The 22,694-nt window shown below is 39.4% G+C and overlaps 1 protein-coding gene across 2 annotated transcripts; it reads right to left on the bottom strand.

Annotated features, from left to right (window-relative positions):
• Positions 1–395: 395 nt before the first annotated feature.
• On the bottom strand, positions 396–18,405 carry itga6a (integrin, alpha 6a). Of its 2 annotated transcripts, XM_027290686.1 has the most exons (26): positions 18,117–18,405; positions 10,143–10,267; positions 9,973–10,052; positions 9,604–9,865; positions 9,341–9,445; positions 7,738–7,945; positions 7,352–7,545; positions 7,176–7,270; positions 6,315–6,442; positions 6,131–6,220; positions 5,983–6,044; positions 5,730–5,896; positions 5,167–5,310; positions 4,960–5,078; positions 4,363–4,525; positions 3,792–3,875; positions 3,618–3,697; positions 3,462–3,536; positions 3,274–3,376; positions 3,000–3,164; positions 2,794–2,892; positions 2,604–2,711; positions 2,409–2,507; positions 2,139–2,264; positions 1,535–1,662; positions 908–1,040 (listed from the first exon to the last, which is right to left on the bottom strand). In XM_027290686.1, exons 1-25 carry the CDS (start codon positions 18,311–18,313, stop codon positions 1,555–1,557), a joined length of 3,186 nt encoding a protein of 1,061 aa, XP_027146487.1. In that variant the 5' UTR covers positions 18,314–18,405; the 3' UTR covers positions 908–1,040; positions 1,535–1,554. The 2 variants fall into 2 exon arrangements, with proteins under 2 accessions (XP_027146486.1, XP_027146487.1); XM_027290685.1 differs by lacking the exon at positions 1,535–1,662 and having other exon boundaries at positions 396–1,040.
• Positions 18,406–22,694: the final 4,289 nt, after the last annotated feature.

Genomic DNA, 22,694 nt, shown 5'->3' with positions numbered 1-22,694 from the left:
AAGGACTTTATGTTATTGACATGATCTTTGGTAAAACTACAAACTTCAGAAGATGGACTACAAAACATCATCATCTCAGATAATACTCCCTGTGCCCTCTTACTGTTTGTTTCATTGGAGATATAAAAATGTACCCAAAAAAACATTTTACAGCAACTTCGGGAAAGTCTTTCAAACTTGAACAGCTCCACAGTCAACAGCAGAACAATGTTTTTTATATCACATCTGTCTAATAAACTGATGTTTTCTTTGTAAAGTCTGGTTGTGAATGACCCACTGTGTGTTGATTTATTAATTTTTTTGGCCTTTTATGATAGGACAGCTGAAGATAGACAGGAAGCAGAGAGAGGGGGAGTGACACGCAGTAAATTAGCTGTCCGATGCGGGATTCGAACCGGGGCCAGCTGCAGCGAGGACTATAGCCTCCACACACAGGGCGGCCACTTAACCCACTACGCTACCGACTTCCCCGTGTGTTGATTTTTTTGCTGCTGCCACAAGGAATCATGTGACGGCATTACTTCCTTTCCTTTCGTAAAGGATGGTCCAGTGTTTCCTTTGCTAAAGGAGACAAGAAGGAAGCTCTGAAGCTCCTTTCCTTAACAGTTAAAGAATTCATTGTGGCTACATTAATGGATCCAGGTCATTTCACTCAGTTAGGAACCTTCCCAAGCAAAATAGACTATTCAGCTGGGCCTGTGGATGCTGTGCTACAATACATGTATAGGAACCTTAATAAGTATCACTATTAACACCTGTGTCGACCTTACTATTTCATGTCAACATGGCTGCTGTGAAAAAAAAGGCTATTGTTTTTAAAAAATCACAGAGCATCACCAAAATCAACAAAAAAAACAAAAAAGTCTTGTCGCTGTTCACGAGTAACTTTCATTGTCAACCCAAGTTGTCATCCATTGCTTTTTTTCAAAAGGATCAAGCTTGACCTTCCCGTCTTTATACTCGGGAATTTCTTTTCTTATCCGCACCGCGTGGTAACGAGGGACGCTGTCGTCCTGCTTGGAGCGTTTGAAGAATCCACACTGAGGGAAGGGACACAGAGCGTTATTAGAAAACTGACTTAAATGTCAGCAAATATTCATGAACACCGTAAAAACAACAGAGGAGAGATGCGCAAGAGTGTTAAGCATGCTGTGCAGTTTGTTTTGTTTTTTTTACAGCCAAGCAGTAACAGCGATGTCAGCAGAAGCACCTGCAGAGCAGAAAGTTATTACAACAAAAAAAAGAGAAAATTTATGCCTGTCGGTAAGAAAATGCATCAATTTCTTGGCAAAATTCAAAGACACATATTGTACAAACATCAGAGAGCACTAAATCAATTCAATATTTATTATTTGATGTTAAATTTAGGCTCAAAAAGTTTGTGTCTAATGTCAATTTTCCTTCATCTGCTCAGTACAATATGTGTCCAACTGAATTATTCCGCATTGAGTCAGCTGATTTGGCCGGAAAGTGAGTTCATTAGTCTTTGTGGTAATCACACTCCATGCTGACAGCTTGTTGTTTTTGTTTTTACCACTGTTCAGAGAGCAAAAATCAGGCTTCAGTAGAGAGTTTGTCTTTTTCAGAAGGCTGAACATGGATCTCTGCCTCGTGTAATGCAGGATCGTATTGGTCTTTTGTTGCTCTCTTGAAGAAACCACACTGAGGGGGGGGAGCAAGGGTGATGACGGGTTAAGAGTGACACAATGAAGCAGTAATAACAGCCATTACGATTTCTTCCAGCAAAACACCAGAGGAAATACATCGTATTAAGGAGATACTTCATCTGGACAGTCTAGTGTTACTTAAGTTACTTGCTTATTTGCAGAACATCTACAGAAATTTACTCCAGAACTGACTGACACTGAGTTAAACCCAACCCTAGTCTCTTACCTTCACACAAACACAGCATATATTTGACACAGTTGAACATATTATGGTCATTTCATTGCAGATTTACAGTATATGGAGGGTTGTAATCATTCAAATCTCATAATTGAGGTATTCACAATAATATAAAAACAAAGAAATCATAAAATAACCAAACAAACAAGATGAATCTCCTACATTCATCCTATGTCATCCATCACCTGTATAAGCAAACACGTCATATGAAGTTGTAACGTCCATGTACTCACCTTCCACAGCAGAAACACAAGCAAAGCCAAAATCAAGACGCCTACAAGAACAGCCACCAGTATGATCCACCAGGGAATGCCACTGTGCTGTGCTACTGCATTTTCTGGTGACACTGTCACTTTCACCTGTGATGAAACATCGAAACAAGGTAAAGCAGATGAGTTCGGATCACGATAGTAAACAACAGCGGTGGAAAAAGAAGTATTTAGATCCTTTGTTTGAGTAAAAGTAGCAATACCACTTAAAGCTGTAGGCGATGAGCTACTTACAATAGCGTCAGGAGCTGTCAGGATCATGTTTTTAGCCTGAGTGTCGAGGACGAGCGAGGCCGTCACAATGATATCCAAGTGCGACTGAGAGGCATAATTCTGTAAAAAACAAAAAAAAAAACAGATGCTTGGGTAAAAAAAGTAAATACCAAATCACACAGATGAGACACAAACGATCAAAATCCAACATGTTACCTCAAGAAAAGTCGAGTTCCAGAGACGAGATCTCAGTTCAATGGCTGTACCGTCGAGGCCCTGGAGAGGGCACCTGAGCTCCACACATTCGATCCCATTGCCACACGCCTAGGAAGGAAAGAGTCTATCACACATGAAAGCAATCTAAACCTTAATTAAATAATGTGAATACATCCACACAAAGACTCACCAGCACTTTATTTTTGCCTGACCGTGAGGCCATTTTGGCAACCGCTTTTCTTTCTCCAATTTCACGTTTTGTTCTCAACGACGATGACGATGACGATTTCTGAAAACACATTTCTTGTCATGAATTCAAAGCGGTGCCAATTTGCCGTAATGGCTGTCGTTTGTGTCAGTGTTGAAGAACGGGAAACAAAGGTTTAAAAATACTACCTGGAGTTTTAGAGGGTTGATCTGATCAGAGGGAGAGCAACGGATGTCCTGCGGCCTTGTAGAAATGACATTCACCAGGTACAGAAGCCATTTCCCGTCTTTGTCCGATTTGGGCCACTGAATGTGCAGCGAGGCTTTGACAGAAGACTTCCACAAGTTGTTTATCTGAAGAAGAAATCAACCAGTTACGACTTCACATACTAAAAGTATGAAATAATATGACAGCAATGATTTAATATTTACATAAAGAAGCCGGTCAGATGAATAAACTTACTGTAAATTTATAGTTAATCAAACTTCCAATCTCTTCTTCTGTCTTCATGGCACTTTCACCTTTCACAACACCTCCAAAGGAAACCTGATTAGGGCTGGCTTCCCTGTTGAAACCAAGCAAAACTATTTATTTTACATACTGCTGGAGGCACGGAGTGTGCAGTCAAACAAAGAGGTTAACACACTTACCCAGTGACGGACAGCGGCAATTCAATGACTACTTTAGCCGTTACTTTAACAGGCGCGATATTTTGAGCACTCGTCCTGAAAGAAATAAAAACACACACCAATAAAGTACAATGCATGTAGAGAATAACACAAGGCTGCTCTAGGAGCTGTACTTACGTTTGGAGCTGTAGCTCAAAGTTGACCTCCGTGGTGTCAAGAGTTATACTCGAAGTGCTCAGGATGATGTAAAAAGTTGTCTGGTGCAACAAAAAAAAGGGGAAACATCTCTCACTTGAAGTACAACAGATAAGCGGGGTGATGAACGTGTGAAGCTTTAGACAAAGTTTGTACCTCTGAGTCTCTCTTGAAAGGATTTCCCAGCTCACAGTCTGTTTGGGAGCCGTTCTGATTGGGAGTGCAGATGATTTTCTTTTCCTTCGGGAGAAACGTTTAAACACATGGATGGTTAAGAAAACTACAAATAATTTGCATATACAGTTTAAAGTTTTAAAGTCAATATAATGTGTGATAAATCCTGATGACTTCTTTCATTTCATCTCACTTTCATTTCATTTCAACAAAAGAATAAATTAGTCATAAAGCTAAAACAGCATGCATCACAGATATGAGACTATTTTTTTAAACTTTTGTAGAGAAACTGTTTTGTGTTTCTATTATCAAGAAATATCCATATGCAATGCTCAATCATAACATGTTGGCATGGTAGAAAGCAGATATGACAGACAGGTAAAAAGGACAAAAGACAGTAGAGCCTGATGAGACCAGCTGTGGTTAATAAATTGACAAAATCTTAACAGATTAACTGACAGGAGAACAGACAAGGTAACAGCTGCCCTAAACTGGCTTTCCAATCTCATGTATAAGCAGTATTACACCCACGCTTCACTGTAATCTTATTTACCATCATTTCATGTGAGCGGTCTCCAGAATAAGACAGCATATCCGAGAAGGTCCCGACCAGCTTTGCCTCATAAGCATCATCCCCATTCATGTTGTTGACCGTCACCTGCACAGCCAAGTCCTTCTTCTCGAAATTCAGGTGAAACACAGGCATGTTGTCTTTGCTGCAGACACACAAACAAAACGTCAGCTCATCAAGGTGTTATGACACACATTTTATCCAACCATTGACTACTTGTATGTCCAGCAGACACGGGGAAACATACAGTACATCAGCATTCGAGTAACAGTAATAATATATATATTAATATACTGAATCGCCTTTTAACTCTGGTTTGTATACTCGAATACTCGCTGCTGTTATGTGCTGGTTATTGTCCTGTCGACCTGTCTGAGCTTGTTTTCTGGCTCTGGTTTCATATCAGTGGGTTGTTGGAGCAGACTCCATCATAGAGCCCAAAAACCCAAACAAAGCTAATTGTGACAGAGCTCCTTCATAGGAGAATGAATGTTGACATTAATTTAATGCTGATTTAAGTAAATGTAACTTATCTTACACATTTAACTTGTTGATTATATGAGTTTAAATGTTACTCACATGGGTAATGGGGAGTACTTGGGTGTTTTGTCTTGTGTTTTTTGTTCGTAGAATAATTTGTACTCCATCTTCAGATTACTTCGGCAAATATCGCCACATCCCTCTTTCACAAAGTTGACCTGCAACAGCAACAAAATCACAAACTTTGCTCCGCTGCCGACATCCTATCATTAACTTCATAATGCATGTTGTAGTCTGAATGTTTACCTCAGTGACTTCTTTGCTCGGTTGAGAGGAGTCTAATATGGGCAAAAGCTGAGGGAGGCTGTTTTTTGTCCTCTGTCGTTTAGTACCCACAATTTCTACAGACACCTCAAAGGGAATGCTTCGCATCTTGTCCTTGATATTGTCCTGTGTGAATAAAAACAGTCATCATAGTATAGAGCATATTATATCCCATGCATAACAATAACAGTAAAGTGTGCAGTCTGTATTACAGCCGGTCCATCGATGAATTGATTTATCAACTAATTGTTTCAGCTTTATAACAAAAGGATTACAGGATTTAAGAATTGAAGACACAGTGTCATCATTTTATAAAGCTTGCAACTCCAAAAATACGTTTGTAAAGAGCTCAGCTGTGTTTCCAGAAAAATACCTAAACATACTTTTCTGTTTTACTAGCACTGATCATATTCTTTCAGTAAAATCCTCCTTGAGCAGTCCTCAAAAAAAACTCAAATTGTTCCTGACTAACTTTCTCTCTGAGAGAATTGTATCCTGCAAATGTGAACGAAAAATGTTAACTATGTGGCGGATATATGTTTTACCTTTAGTTTGGCTCCTATCTTAATGCATGTTTCCTGTTCCTGGCTACGCAGATCCAAGGTGCCATTAAACTGGTATGTTTCCGTGTGAGATTTGTTCAGGAACGTCACTCTGGGGGGCAATCCCTGTTTCCTGCGATGTCCATCCGCCTCCACGAAATAGCTGATAGCTGCATCATGGAGGTAAGCACATGTAAGAACAGCTGAACAAATCTTGGATCTGTAAAATAAGGCTTTATTTTTACATTTCACTTACTTAGTTTTTGGTTGTAAGATGCAGTGTTTGCTTTGTAGGCGAAGCATGCGTCCATCTTGAGGCTAAGCAGAGGAAATAGATTTTTTAAACAATTCTAACACAGAAAGTTTTAAACTCTTTTGAAATGTGCGAATATTAAAACACCTACCAAATGCTGTTATCACATGTTTTGACTGTGAGGTCGATTTCCTCCGGAGATATTTTGACAGCTTTCCTGATGCGAATGACTGGCCGTGCCCTGAAAGGAAAGTAGTTAAAATGAAGCTGTGATAGAAATCTGTGCAGTTTAAATTTTAAACTAAACTAAAAATATCTAAGAGAATAATAGTTACCTATAGATTAGAACTCTGTCTGACAGAGAGCCTACAGCCAAGTCTGGATAAGAGTTGCTGTCCAAGTCCATGTTTCCTGCCAGAGAATATCCAAATAGTCTTGTGTTGTGTTTTTTACCTGAAAGGATCTGCAATGAAGGAGAAATATAATATTATTTATTAGCTATTAGTAAATTGATATAATGAAATAACATGGAAATTTTACTTCTTTGGTATCAGGAGCCAAAATCAGTTGCAAACGTTTGACAGCTATTGCTTATATATAATATGACCATGTATTCAAATCAATTAACATTTTTCATGGAGTTCAAACCTGCAATAACTTTTTGGCCACTTGGGGGCAGCAGAAATAAGCTGTGAACAGTGTTATTATAACATATTCTTAGGTTTAGAGTTACTCCAGTGATTTAGTACTGCATTCGAAATCCACAGTCACAGTCATGCAAGCTGTTGGTTAGAAATGTGTCACACACCCCAGTCGCCAAATCTAAGTCTTTACCACAGTGCACCAGGCACTTCATTTCCAACCTGTAGCCCTTTGCTCCCCTTCTCTCCTCCCACTTTCCTGTCTATCAACAGCTTTACTATTGAATAAAGGTGAAAAAGCCCCCCAAAATCATGAATGATCATACACATGAAGCAGTTATGTTACATTAATACATTAATATTCAATTTGGTCCAATATTCACACAAAGCAAGAACAGCACCAATCAGAGCAGAGGGACTGAACCAAAACAGTAAAGTTCAATGAAGTCACTAGAGCTGAGGGGGACTGCAGAGTCCGGTTATAAATAAAAGTATCCGTGTGATCCATTGTTAATATGAAAGTATTGATTATAGACGCTTTAAACAAAAACCCACCTGTGCAGGGCTGACTTTGATTCCATGTTCAGAGCCATGATATATGTAGACTTTTCCTATGCCCCCGTCATCATGAGGAGCTCCAATTGCAATTTCTGCATGAGAAAGAAACCAGTTTACTTGACAACAACTGATAGAGAAAACACAAATAAGCTACAACGTGACAGCTAAATTACCTTCATATGAGTCTTGATTGATGTCTCCGATGCTCTCCACTGCCTGTCCAAACATCGAGTCTTTGGCCCCGTTTAGACGTACAGGAGTGACGCTTTCCCAGTTTCCTTTCTGGTTGATGTAGACATAAACAGCTCCTCCAATGTCTCTGTTCTTCATGTAGAACTGAGGGGCTCCTACAACTATGTCTTGCCATCTAGATAAAGATAGGAGGAAAATATTTATTAATCTAAGTTTAGCGGCCTTTAAATAATCTTAAAGGAACATTTTCCAGCTTTACAGATGTTTCTGTTTGTGTTTACTTTTCTTCATTTTGTGACTTAATTTTTCAATAAGATTAAATTATCTGTAGATTAAAGCAAAATAAAGGCAGTAAAAAGTTCCCCACCCATCGCCATTCAGGTCGACTACAGCCACGTCATATCCAAAAGAGGATCCAAGTCCTGGTCCAACAAAAATGTGCTGCTCCAAAAGGTTCCTGGAGCCATTTTTCCTCAACAGGACCACAGCTCCACTATGATTGAATCTGGGTGCTCCAGCCACCAACGTCAGGCCACCTCCCCTGGTGATCTTGTGTCCCGAATCGAGGGAGAATCCTAACATGAGAGAGATACGGTACAAGATAAATATGATGTGAGTTCCTCTGTTCTCTGGTCTCTGGTGCTAACTCCTGTTGTTGGCCTGGTGAGCGTGTAGACAACAAGTCTCTGCACGGCACTTTAAGAGTTAGACAGGTTAAGATTTAATCTGCACACATTTGAAATGTCCTTTCCTCTCTGCGCAGTTGCACTGTCGAACCAGTAGGAGTCACTGGTGCAGCAATAAAGACCAAGAAAGATCTCTCATTAGGCCTAATGTACAAACACTGCCAATTACATTTACTTCCTTAACTTTTCTGTCATGTCCCTCTTCAACATCCAAACACCAAATAAGCTAAGATGAATTTAAGACACATACTAAACATATTCAAGAACCTGACCTGTCTCCTTTCAAACATGTTTCTCATTAGTTTCAGATGTGCAAATGAAAAATAACTTTAACATTTTGCCCAAACTGTTTTCACACAAAAGACACAAAGCTCTGCTGCTCTACTGACAGTGAACTCGAGTGGAAAGAATGAAAGAAACGTGTGTTCATCTTGTACCTTTGCTACTTTTATTCTCTCTAAATAAATGTTGCTAACTTGGAGATTGATGATCTTATTAATATCAGAGTACCCTTGTTTCTTTCATTATCACACTCTGTGGACACTTTATTAGGTGCAGAATATGCCCACCATGTTGCTACAGTAGCCCAGGACGTATAAACTAAATACGTTTTGTGGCCACCGAAGTTTCACAGTTAAAATAGTTTTGCAGTTAAAATGGGCACTGCAGTCCAAATTCAAAATTTTGGAGAGAGTTGTCTACCGCCGTTCCCTTTTCCCCAGACTTGAAGCTCAAGCAGGTTGCTAATTCAACAAGAGCAACAAGAGCACAACATGATTTATTTCATGAACCAGTGTCTACGTCTACATTAGGCTTCAGTCTGTGCTACAAAACAGTGACACTAAGAAGTTTCCTTTGGTTAAGAGAGTGCCGGTAGTCAGAAAGCCAGTGAACTGGAGAAATAAAACATTATTTATTGATTGTTTCACAGATGTTGATAACTTTAATGACGGCTCAGTTCCAGCAATAACAGAAAAGCCGCAATTAATTATGTCATTAGTCACACCTGTCTTCGATGTGCCAAAATGTATTCAACTTTAGTTTTACTCAAAATTTTCACTCTGATTATGTGTCTTTACCAGTAAAACCCCTAAGTGACCCCTAAGTTTATGGAACTAAACATAAAAATGAACATTAATCTCAAGGCCAAACAACTAACGGTAAAACACGGCTCATGCCAAATGTGTAAGCAATGCAAACACCTAAAGAGGAAGTGATAAAACGACAAGATACAACTGACACAAAAATACCTAATTGGCTTGTTTTATGGGTAAAAACGCTCACCAAGGTAGCTGTGGGCACGTAGAGGGTTCTCAGTTTCATACGGGCCGTCATCATACACTTCCATCTCGAGCAAAGTGTTGTTCTTTTGCTCCATTCGTACCATGCCTACAGGAGAGGTGAGGCAACGATGCAGTAGATGTTAATAGGTGTAAACAAGTTCATGTTAAAATAAAAAAAAAACATCACATAACTTGTTTTAACAGTATGAGAAACTTGATTCTCCTGGTAAATACTGTAAATACTGCATAAGTATTGTGAGGTACCTTGCCAGTTATAAGTTCCTGGTGCTCCAAACACCACGTAATGGTAGTCCTTGGTGAAGGTGGCAGCCAAACCCTGCTGGCAAGACCCAAACATCTCATGGCCTCTTGTTTTGCCTTGACAGAAGTTCCAGTTACCTCCATCCTCATCAAAGGACGTGTCAATGGTCAGGTCCTGACTCAGGACATAACAGCGTCCAGTGATGTCGTAGGACTCGTGAGGGGTGTTCACAAACAAGCGCCTCTGATAGCGATGAGCACAAGTCTGAAATTGCAAAAGCACAGCTTAGTTTAAGTTCATATCACGACGGCAGATAGGATCACACCTGAAGATTAGTGGGTACAGTGGTTCAGACGCTCAGTTTGACTCACCACAATCTTTCCCCCTGGTCCCTGGCTCTGAACCGTCACCCCCATCCACTGATTCTCCTTATTCTCGATTTGTACATCCTCTTTAAAAATTGAACAACACAAGACAAAAATATGAGCATAGATAGATAGATAGATAGATAGATAGATAGATAGATAGATAGATAGCTCACCCTCATGATCAAATTCAATGCGCTCACAATCATTGGACTGGGTGATTTCACATTTATAAAGGCCTCCTGTGATGTTGGCTGTCTGTTTTCCTAAGGCTCTGGCTCTGGGTGCACCGATCAACAGTCTGAAGGAAAACACAAACCAATACATTCAAATACTGAGATTTTCATTTTGATATAGCTACCTGTCACCACAGTACATTATTTTCTACATTTCTTCTTCTCCGGTGCAGCAGCTTGTTGAATTTAGTACATGCATGTGAAAACATCAACAGTAACATTGACGACATAGCAACAGCGAGAACGTGTGTTTTTCCTGCCTAGAAAGATTATGCAACAGAGCTGTCTGGGTTTTTTTTTGCAATATCAATTGTGTGGTTACAGTCTGCAGAGGAACTGTTTCTTTGTTTCTGTGTGTGACTATGAGATGATCAAAGTTTTGTTTTGTTTGTTTCTGCTATTGCCTCACATGTAGCAACACTGCAATATATCTCTATAACTGTCAGTACCAGCAAGAAATAAAGAACAATAAGGCACAATGACATATAATTACAACATTCTTGGTTCATTTTCAGCTGAGGACTATTGTTATGTGTCAAATTATTAACATGATTGCTCTACATTTTTTTGGTTAATGCACATATTTTGCATTTCACAGAGAGGACGATTTAGATGCTTCGGCATGTGAAAAGCTGGTTGTGTTCAAAGAGCTGCACTTTGTGATAAGAAACAACATAGAGAACGTCAGTGTGGGACAGTAGGCTACTGTCTTGACATGCTGCAGAGGGCAAAGGAGCAATGAGTCAGACGATTTGGAGTGGGTTCACAGTTCAGCCTCACACAACTTACCACAGCTTCTTCTTCATGCTCACATTCTCACAGCATAAACAGCCACAAAGAGACAGCGACTTATCTGATGAATCAACTTTGCTTTCATGTCGTGATGCACGTGTAAAATGAAGTGTGAATGAAGCATCATGTCTGTGTTTGTTATAGCAGGCATGGTAGATTAGATTAGATTAGATTAGATTATAATTTATTTATCCCACAGCGGGAAAATTCACTCGCCACAGCAACAAAAGAGAGGTGTAATATATACTACAGAATAAAATACACAACGAACAGACAGAAGTATCCTTCGGCCTATTCAATACAAAAAAAAAAACAGACAAACAAGTGTACAGACGTGCAAAACGACTACTAAAAGTAAAGTGGCCATAATATAAATAATATTGTACATGGTAAGTAATTGGAATTAAAAATATAATACAGATAAAAAAATAAATATAAAAGCTATTGTGAATAGTGGTGGTGACTACAACAAGACAAGATTTTAGTGCATGTCCATTTTCATGTGCAAATAAACATTAACAAGGAACAACAGAGACACAACTGAGACCTGTACCGGCACACTTCCTCTTGCTGTACTTTTCAAAGTTGAATTGCAATGTGGTTACAACTTAGGGCATGCGTCTGTAACCTTTTTACACACAAACACATGCACGTTGCACAAACTACAAGCTCTACAAGACCCGTGAGGTGGAAATCGAAAACCAAAACTGGCCCTGTTTCCTGTCAAACAGCATCCTGAGTTCATCATGATTAGAGAAGTCACAAATGTCCTTCAAAAAGAAATTCATCCTGGTGACAAATAACCATATATAGTCATATATTTGTGTTGTTCACACCTTAAAAGTTGACCGATTTGTCGTTAACCTCACTTTGTCACTTAACATCTTAGTATAAACCACTGTAGCTGCCTGTCCAACTTTCAGTTCATCTTTCTCGGCACGTACACAGATTAATATATATATATATATATATATAATAAAAATGACTGTCTAAGGCGATAGCTGCCAGCTCCTCCTGTTTGAATGATGCCGAGGCTTCAGCCCTCCACAGGGAGCAGAGGAGAGACAGGTGAAGTGAACATAACTTTACTCAAGTGCACAACAACTCCCTACATTACTCTAAATGCAATAATATACTACATATATGGTCAAACTCCTCCACAGTCAGCCTGACATGTCTCTGAAACTGAGGCCTTCCAGGTGGATTCATGGACTGGACTCTCACACTCTACCTGTCGTGTTCTGGCTTTGTTTATTTCATGTGTCCAGATTCTAAATCTTGAGTCTGACTCGCAAATTTATGCTGCAAAATATTTAAAATACAAAGAAGTTTGATTTGTGTCTGCTGGTTAGGGAGAAAGAGGCAGATTAGACCGAGCAGGCTTTGGTTGAGTGACGTAGACAGGTAATGAGTGAGCTCCAGCTTCGATAATCAGGGTTGTTTCCTGATTCTTTCCCAGCAGTTGCGTTGAGCACAAACAGACGCACCCCCCCCATCATCTGATATGACGATTCGCCGCAGCACTTGATCATGTCTGAATCATTGACAGTACGAACAATGGACAAAGCACGAGTGACGTCACCCGTGCTGTTGAAAATATTTAACTCTGGCTGTCACCATGTACTGCTTCTTCTGAATCCCGGTTAGTATAAATATCGGTAAAGACGTGGATCATCAGCTGACCTAAGACGGTCTAAATGACGTCTGTGTGCTCTAATAACCCATTGTTACCTGTTAGTTTTAGAATTGATTTTAAGATTTTCTTATTGGTTTGTAAATCACTGAATGGCCTGGCACCGACCAACCTTTGTGACATGCTACAGAAGTATGTACCAAGCAGGTCCCTCAGATCCTCGGCATCTGGACTCCTAGTTGTCCCCAGAACCTCCACAAAGAAGTTTGGTGAGGCCGCTTTTAGCTACTGCGGCCCCCATCTCTGGAACAGCCTGCCTATGGATCTTGGATTAAGACATACCTCCTTAGCCTGGCTTTTACCTAAGATGCCATTCACTGCTGAGTTTTCAGGTCCTGATCACTCCCTGTTACTTTTATCTCTGGTGCTTATTCACTGTACAGGTATTATCTACTTTTACTGCAACTGTTCTTAAATTATGCTTTTTACCCTATAGGTCTTAATTTACTTTTTTATGCTTTTTACCTTTCTTCTAATCTCTAGTTTTTCAGGCAACTGCTCTGTTGCCTTAGTCGTCTATTTCTGTTTTTACTCTGCTCTGTGAAGCACTTTGGGCTACAATTCTGCGTGAAAGGTGCTATATAAATAAATAAAGTTGAGTATGTGAAAACCTACTTGGCAATAAACCTGATTCTGATTTGGTCTTGTGCCAAAAGATTTAAAAACATTTCTGTCGTCTCTGAAAACTATCAGTGTAACCAGTCTCTGAAAAACACATCAGGCGACTGGATGTTTCATTCACTATTCAATTCACTAACTAAACTACTGAAATAAGATTCTTGTCTTTATATGGTTTGGTGTTAAGCTACTGTACTACTGTGTAAACTAAGGCATAGTTTGTGTGTAGGAATTTTCTCAAAGGATGCAGAGGAAATCCTCTCCACCCTTTTCTCCTCCCTTATAGTTCCTTCTGTAACGCACTCATTGATCTGTGGCTCAGCCCTGTGGCTCTTCATTTGCTAAACAAGGAGTCTCCTTAGGAGGTCTGGTGCAAAGACTGAAGACCAAACTGCAAACCCTCTTTTCAAACAAAGCCCAGTGAAATGCAAATACAAACAAAGAGTCTTCGGAGCTGCAATAGTTTTTTAAGCCTACAGTTGATGCCAGGCAGAAACTAAGATTCAATTTTCTGTCATCAGAGGTGCTGCAACAACTGCATTAGAAACAATGCTGTTGTTTAATATTAGATAAACCTAATAATACATTTCCAACACCTTTCTGCAATCTACAGCCAAAGAAACGACCAGAGTTTTGCATTTCCTGTAATATTATGTTTCGGGCTGCTCTGTAGTCATGCAGGTAGTGCATACCTCCATGATTAGTGAGCTAAAATGTGATGGTAAGATAGCAAGAGAAGGTAAAATAAATAAATTAAATAAAACACAGAAGAGAAGTTGTTTCTGTTCAGGATTCTAAAAATAAAAAAGCCTATTAAAACCTGCATCCTGTGTGAACTCTGTAGCTGAACAGGGCCAGCCTACACTCTGTCATCATGGTCGTACGAATATCTTCTGAGGTGGTACAGGGTGTAAGAAGTTTGAGAAACACTGTTTGAACCCATTAATCAAGAAAATAATCAGCACATTACTGATTAATAATGAAGATTCTGCTACTTTTCGCTCAAGAGAATCAAAATCAACGAGGACACATTCATAAAAAAAGCCTGTAACACAGGTAAAAGAAAACACCTCCGACTTAAGAGCAGAGCTAACTCAGGAAAGAAAGTGACAGTTGTAGAATTTAGCAAGTAGCTGAAGGATAACATTGACATTTACATGCAACACACCAGTCTAGCAGGCACCTAAACTAGTTACTCTTTTGGGAAAAGAGGCAACGTTCTTGTATTTTATCTTATTTTCTGCAGTGGAAATGAATGCAATGTTTAACCTGCTATCATGCAAAACATGAACTATCCTGACAAGAGTGGGATGTACACAACACACACTAAATACAGTCCACATGATAAATACACTGACACCGATACGAGCTCATTATTATCAACATTATTCAGGTCTCCGAAATCCATTACCAGCCAGGCTACACTGCGAAACCACGTCCCATCATGCGGCATGTCTTTCAGTGCAGTGTAAACGGGAAAGCATAGTGACTGGTGTGGATTTACACCGTGATCTCACTGCTCTTTGTTAACAGATGTGGTCCAGTGCTCCCACAGCTGTGCACTCGAAGCCACAAGGACTGCTGCAGCTGTTCTAACTGTTTCAGTTTACACACACACCCACGTATACACACATAACTTTGATTGGTACTGACCTGTGATTGGCTGGGTACACATCACTAAACAAATCATGAATATTCACTATACTCGCTTTTAAGTAAAGAATAAGACTTTTCCAGTTGACCTGTTTATCATTTTCTAAGCTGCACAATCTACTCCAAACTTCAGCGTTAAGTTTGACTGGAATGTCTCCGCTCATGATTCACCGATGCGTTTAATCTATCGGGTTACATGTGCACAGATGGCTGTGCGTGTCCAGTCAAATGTCCATTTTCTCTGGTTTCATTCAGTGGATGTTATGTCCACATCATTAACCCCACACATTCTTCATGGAAGAGGCATCCAGTTCCCTCTTTTGCGAGAGATACCACATTATGTTTAGCCTCATATCGACACATTGGATCTTCTTGTTTCTTCCACTCAATATGAGAAGGAAGGTGTAATAACACTGTAAACACTGCTCTGGTGGAACAACATGGATAGAGTTGCATAAATAGTTGCAAACAATATGAATAACAAATCACTTTAATCACCAGAAGGGATAAAAGGCCAGTTGAATTTAATCTAAATAGTCATACACCAAACATATTCAGCATTTAGAAAGGACTCTGTAAAGGTCAGCGATCCTCTCGTCACATATGATTTATTATAATCACATAAATGTATGCAGCGACTGTGGTTAGAGATTTACAGCTGCTAGCGATCATCATCAAACACGTGTTGGAAGAACAAAAAGACAGATGCAGACAGAGTGTGACACATTGCTGACTTGGGGTTTCAGTGAATTTCACAACTTCAACTTCATCCGGGGCTGTTCATTACTTACTCGTGTGCGTGCTCTGCTAAACTTTCACTTGACTTGTCTGGCTAATTATCTCAGGGTCACATGAGGATTTAGAGCCTAGGATCACAGCCCAGCAGCTGATGTTTGAGTCCATACTTTTCCTCAGTTACAATGACGTGCAGTCTGCAGTTTCTATTACGTGACCGACTCTAATTAAGCAAATAATTGTCAGTAGAGCTGAAACAATTAGTTGATTACTCATTAGTCAGGAAACAAAAACAGGAGATTACTAGGAAAGCATTTTGATTAATCAATGAATGGTTGAAGTCTTAATCGTGATGATTTGTTGCTTTTCTTTGTCTAGTGTCCTCATGAACTGTGTTAGACAACACAAGCAATGTAACGTGTCACCTCGGCTTTCAGGAAGTCAGGGCTTTTGATTTTCTGTAGACCAAACGATTTATCACTGTATTAAAAAATATTGTTAGTTGAAGCTATAGTTGTTAGTCCTATAAAAAGTTTAGACAATATAAAGCTTAAGTTAAGTAAATATTTAAATAATTACATTGTATGAAGTCAGAACCGAGCAAAACAAGTCAGTCTCCATAAGTCCCCATGTTAAAATGTAAAATAAACATGTTTACAGCCTGGTACAAAGGACAGTTTTGGTCTCTATAGCTAATTTCCCCGTTCATGACAACTGCACTGGGTCTGAATTTTTATATAACTCACCTGTTCAAATTATACTGAGACTTAAATGTATGCATAATCAACAGCACGGCCACTTTGATAGTGACAGTTGGGTGCCGTTTCAGGTGACTTGTTTGACCACCCAGGCCTCAGGTCTGCCAATGATCCGTGTTTTTGCCCATTTTTAGATTAGCCGTGAGGCAGAAGAGGCAGAACTACCAACGTGGCGACAGATTTTGAGCTTTAAGATGGTTCTTGAGAAACATATTGGTGACGTCACACATACTGCATCCATTCTTTATACTGTCAGCGGTCAGAATCGGCTGTCTTTTGGCATTTTCCTTGAAAAACAGTTGTTTCATTATCAATATCGCTGCAGATTTATTCCCCTTTAATCAAATAATCAATGGCGTATCAAAGTCACAAGAGTCTTTCGTATGATGAGCTGTAAGATGAGTTTCTTGTGCATCATGTTTGCTTAAACTCCCTCACTGATCAGCATGTTAGCGAGGTTGAATCTTCACTCTCCTCTTACTTACTTTTACTGGCTGAAAACCAAACTAACAGGCCGGTGTCACATTTCGAGGCTCTGTTTTCCAAACAAATATTACATTCAGTTACACTCCCTCTTGTCACTTGTTTAAAGTGCTTCTTTTTTTTTTTTTTAGGATGCAGGGCACAAAAGAATCCTCTGTACCACACCACGAAACGCCCGTGCACAAGAGTCAAAACACTAGTTAGATAAAATTCCTAAGTTAAACCATGTATGTGATCTTTGGGAAATCTCCCCTTAAGACGTGTTATCAGAGCTTTTCATCATCATTGCTCTGTTCCTCAACAAGCTGCTGCAGAGTCCTGTGCCTGCTAAGCAGTATAACACAGTAGCTCTTGCATGCAGCCTCACCCTTATCGCAGGCTTTAACATGCCACCCCCTCTCCTCACTTTAACCCCGTTACACTTTGTGTGTCAGGATGACCAGACTCCACCACCACCACTACTTATCTGCACCCACGGGAGGCCAGTCATTACTTCTCAGGACTTTACAGGTTAAACTGTGCAGTAAATACACCTGCATATAACTTTTGAGTTGATATTAACAGGAAAAAATTGAGTTGAAATATGTTTAAAAGTCAATGAATCAAGAGCTAAAATAAACTCATTAACAGTACCTGGAAAAAAGTGAGTAAAAGGGTCCAAAAGATTACAATTTATAATATAATATATAAAAGCTGATTAACTAACAATTAATCCAACAGTTGCAGCATTACATTCCCCTCAGTTTGACCTTACAGGCACATTTGCATCACAGTTATAACCATTGTTTATTCACTTGTTGTCCTTAGGCTTCTTTCCATTTTATATTCAAAGCACCACAGGGGAAAACTCTATTGACTATGAGGACAAAAACACGATTAATCTGACAAGAAACACTGTGGGCTTTGGTAAAGAGTTACTTCTGTAACTTTTATATGTCAAACCAGTGGATTCAAGACAGTTTATTAGTCTTACAACAGCAGAATCCTTAAATAAAAAGGATTAACCAGGTTAAGGATCTTTAAGAGTTCATATTTAGGCTCCTTCTGGCAGTAATTTACATGTAACTGAACCTGTCCGGTCAGGTGCTCTCCTAACGGAGCTGCACTTTTAAACATCAATCACAGGCAGGTGAAGGATGCAGCAGGAGGAGGAGGTGTAAAAAATACAAAGATAAAACTCACATTCTTTTATCTGGGTTGAGTTGCCGGTGCGTGGCCAGAGAAAACCCGAACAGGCTCCCCGGTTCTCCGTCTCTCCTGATGACATGACTGGTGTCAAGATTGAAGCCGAGCACCAAAGTTGGCTTCAGAAAATAAAAATAAAATAAAAGTGCAGCAAAAGCAGCAGAGGGTCTTCCCTGCAGCAGCAGTAGCAGCATCGCAGTGCGGTTCAGATTGTGTCCAGTTCCTCCTAAAAGTTAAGAGCCACTGGCCCCGACGCTCCTCTCCGCTCAGCCTGGTGCTGTTTGACTGAAGCTGCGGCTGCGAGTTACCCCGCAGGGCAGAGCTCCTGCTCCGCAGCGCCCCCTACAGACACCGGGGCGACCAGTTAAAGGGGTTATCTGTGTTTATGTCTGGTATCAGTGATACCTGTCATTTAAAATTTCAGAGGAGAGAGGATGACATGCAGCAAAGGACCCAGACGCTCAGGTGAGCTACTAGGTTTTATTTTTTAATGTAATATACAGTATTTTTACATTATTTTACATTTTAGCCCTGTTATGAACTGGCAACTTGTCCAGGGTGTACCCTGCATCTTGCCCCACATCTCTAAACTCTGGCTGGGATCCAGCCTCCACCATGACCCTGATGAGGATAAGTGGTTACAGAAAATAATAATAATACAGCACTTTTTTTTCTTTTTTTTTAACAGAGCAAGGTCACAATGTGCTTCACAAGAGCAATGTTATTAAAATAAATACACAATGAAACACGAGCAATAACAGAACATGAAGACAGAGAAAGGCCAGTTTTTCAATGAATATGCTTTGAGCTGCTTTTTAAAGGCTACAACAGATCATGCAGTAGGTCTACACTAAATAGATGTATGGACATTTGTTTCATGGTGCAAGCAGCTTGTTTCAAATATAGCAACCAAACAGGTTTTGATTTATCAGTGTAGGAAAAACTCAGATGTTGTTACTAACATAACAATGACTTTGTGTCAGGTGTAAATGATAACATTTATTTTAGGTAGGTAATAGTTTGACAACCTTTAGCTGGAGACCTCTTGTGGAGTTATCTCCTGTTCAGACAGGGTGACAGAATGCTTATATTTGTTTTATATTTATATGTATAAGGCAGCAGCTATAAAATATACCATAATGTCTATATCTAGATCTATTTCGCCTCCTCTTCATTCATCTATGATGAAAATACTAAAGTTAATACCCCAGACTTAGATTCACACGGAAAGTAATTCAGATGTATCACCAATTTGCTCCTTGTCTGCCTCACTTATTTCACATATGAAATACATTTTATCCATTTATTTATAAGTTATTTTTGGCTGATCGGTGAGATACATGTATCACATAAGATTTATACCACTGGCCCAGAAGATAAAACAAATAAACTACTCCCTAAATGCCAGAGATACTTTTTCTGCACCTAAAAATGGTGCCAGAGATGATTGAGCAACACTAGAAAATGTAGGAAATCTTATCTGCCTATATATCATATATGACAATTTAAATTCATGGGCCGGTTTTATCATTTTTCTTCTGACTGCCTTATTTAAAAAGTCAAAGACACAAAGCTAATGCTACTAGAATGTAACTATGTATGTGAAATCTATATGTTAATGAGCTGTTGTTGTAAACTCAAAGCGCTATGATGTGTCATACATCTCGTATCTGGTGGTTTTACACGAAGACAAAGAGCAAAGTTGCAAAGGTTGTTTTGCTATTTTAGGTTTGGTGGAAGCAGATAAACAGCACGTGTTACAGTCAGCTGGACAAATAAACCTCCCAAATTCAGCCAGACAATGTGACAAGCTGCTGCAGGTCACTAAAAGGCTGTACTATCTTTGGAATGGTGGGAATTTGAGTCAGGATTTAATGGGGAAATCCTAATTTTCTTTCATTTAAAAAAAATATTTGGGGGTTGATCATCCATCTGAGAACATCTGAATAAAATATTAATGTACACTCTCATCAGTAACACCTGCTAAGGACTATGTTCATAAATAAGTGATCACAATACAGAGACAGAGATCTTTAGTCACCTTGGGACAGCACAAGTCTGATTTCACTTTTAAATCACACTTAACACAAATAATGTACTCAAGTAATGCTTAACGAAAGCATGACTCATGAGGATTCAGTGTTTAAATTAACACAGGATGTATCATGAATTCCTGTTGTTTACCACTAACATATAAGTAATTTATGTGATTAGTTCACCAGATAATTTTATTCAGTTTATTTCAGACCCTATAATCTAAAAGTCATAGTGACTTGATCGTTTGTTAGTAGTGACCAAGAGGAATTCATGATAAATCCCACATTAATTAACACATTAAATCATAGTACATCATTTGTGCCCTCGTTTTAAAGTGTTACCAAACTCTCCTCAATAATCTTTTTCATGTTCCCTAAAGAGCCGGCATAAAGAGGTCTGAGGTTTCCACCCACCAGCAGCAGTGATCTGAGCCGGCAGCTTTGTTATCATCCAAACCTGCAGGAAACATAAAACAGCTTCATTGTATCGCCCGCTCACTTTTCTCCGTGTATCTGCTCAGTGTTTGATGGTGGTGTGAAGTTTGAACCAGCCTGGGCAACAATCACACAGCAGAACACAACACAATGTGGGCATTGTTGAGGTTGGAAAGCCCTCTGTGTGTGTGTGTGTGTGTGTGTGTGTGTGTGTGTGTGTGTTGGCAGGATGTGGCTCAGAGGGTGGGGGTCGGGGTGTATTAGGGTATTAACCACATTCCTAATTGCGGCAAATGACTTGGGAGGTTCTAGTGTAAGATATGTGAAAGGCATCTCTGCTGAGGGTTTGGCAACAGTTGCATCAGAGCTTAACACATCATTACATTGACTAGTTGTTGAGTGTAAGCTCTGGTGTCCGGTGGTGTAAAGTAACTAAGTGCTTTTACTCAAGTGCAGTACAGATGATTTTGGAGCTACTTGTACATTTCACTATCACTATTTCCATTGTTATTCTACTTTATACTTCTACTCCAATACATTTCAGGGGGAGATACACTTTTTACTCTCTAATTTATTTGACCGCTACTTTAGAAATTAAAATTTCATATGAAGAACATGTGATCAGTCTATATAATACCATTTGTAAAAGGTTAAACCAGTGCCGGGTCTAGTTTCAGCCCCAATGTCATGTCTCAGAAGTCTGAGTTTCTGACGTAACTTTTCCCCTTTAAACTTTCCAGATCGTTTCAAATCAAGGCAGCTTCATTGTCAACATTGCTATGATGAGAATTGCAATTTTGTTTCCCTCATCTCTCTGGTGCAAAGCAAGATAAAATATGTACAAATATGAAAAGATATTAACAGTGTAAACAGCTTAAGTGTAGATTTCAGTAACTGTTCAAATCCCCAAGAGATCAAATGATTCAATATCGTACCTAAAACCAGTCAAACATTAGAGTCAAAGTCATAAAATATAGATAAAACATTAATTATGTAGAACTTGGGGGCCACATTAATCACCTCCTGACCCCTTTAAATTTATTTTGTGACCCCCTTAGAGGGCCCTGACCCTTTGGTTGGGAACCACAGGACTAAACTAACATCACTGTGAAAGGTATTTAAAACAAGCTCCACTGACCACTACTTGCACACCAATTTGTCAGTATTCATAAGCTAATAATGTAAAATATAATAATGTATCATTTACATAACAAGAACTTTTGATACTTTTACTAGTACTGGAGTACTTATGCATCATAGTACTGATGCTTAAGTAAAAGATCTCAGTACCTTTGTCCTCTAAAGTACTGTGCATAGTCTATTTTTTAATCCTTAGTGTCGTAGCTCAAACTTCTTAAATATACAATATAATAAACATGATGTGAAGCCTGATGTATATCAGGAATGTGTAATGGTCCATATTAACCCAGTGGAATTAGCAATTGTACGATAACAATAAAAACTGTTATGACCTGATGAAATTACATCCCTCAATATATTTAAATAATAATTAGACACTGATTAACACTGATTGCATCATTATTCTTCATAATAATCTTGATGAGCCAATCAAAACAAATGAAAATAGACAAATACGCGTCATATCATGCGTGCTCTTTCATATAGAGTCTGAGATAATTTGCAGTGCATTTTTATTTATTCTTATAGGCACAGATGAAATAAAATATAGGAAAAAAACTGCATCAGTTGAAGCTTTCGAAACTATAAATCCCTGTTGGCTGTTCATGATCATTTGTGTGATTAGGTTTGATAAATCTAAAGAAGCAGTTGCTTCAGTTGCTTGCTCAGTTTGATCTCTGTGTCCCTGTGAGGTGTTTAACTGCCTTTACCTGGTTTAACCCAACCACCCGGGCACTTTCATGTCCACTTTTGCCCTGGGTGGTTGTGTAACACGAGCTGTGCGAGGAGGTGAAGCTGCCCGGCCTCGTATTGTCTCGGGTCAGTGGGAATAGAGAAACCGGAGAGATGGTGCAGGTCGAACAGGTGGACCCCTGCAGGTGACGAGGCCTTTCTTCACAGATTAGCTGCACTTTTGTACCAACAAATGAATGCTGACCTGAGAAAGGTCTGTGTGGCCCCCTGG

The sequence above is a fragment of the Larimichthys crocea genome, chromosome XVIII, assembly GCF_000972845.2.
Source record: "Larimichthys crocea isolate SSNF chromosome XVIII, L_crocea_2.0, whole genome shotgun sequence".
NCBI lineage: Eukaryota > Metazoa > Chordata > Actinopteri > Sciaenidae > Larimichthys > Larimichthys crocea.
This window is presented reverse-complemented; position numbering and strand designations above follow the sequence as displayed.

What these genes read in the sequence shown, in the direction of transcription:
- itga6a (XM_027290685.1), bottom strand. Translation starts at nt 18,313, where the DNA reads ATGCTGCTACTGCTGCTGCAGGGAAGACCCTCTGCTGCTTTTGCTGCA. An exon ending in ATCTTACAACCAAAAACTAA is followed by an intron (nt 5,897 to 5,982) that starts GTAAGTGAAATG and finishes TCCATGATGCAG; the next exon opens with CTATCAGCTATTTCGTGGAG. An exon ending in AGATAGGAGCCAAACTAAAG is followed by an intron (nt 5,311 to 5,729) that starts GTAAAACATATA and finishes TTATTCACACAG; the next exon opens with GACAATATCAAGGACAAGAT.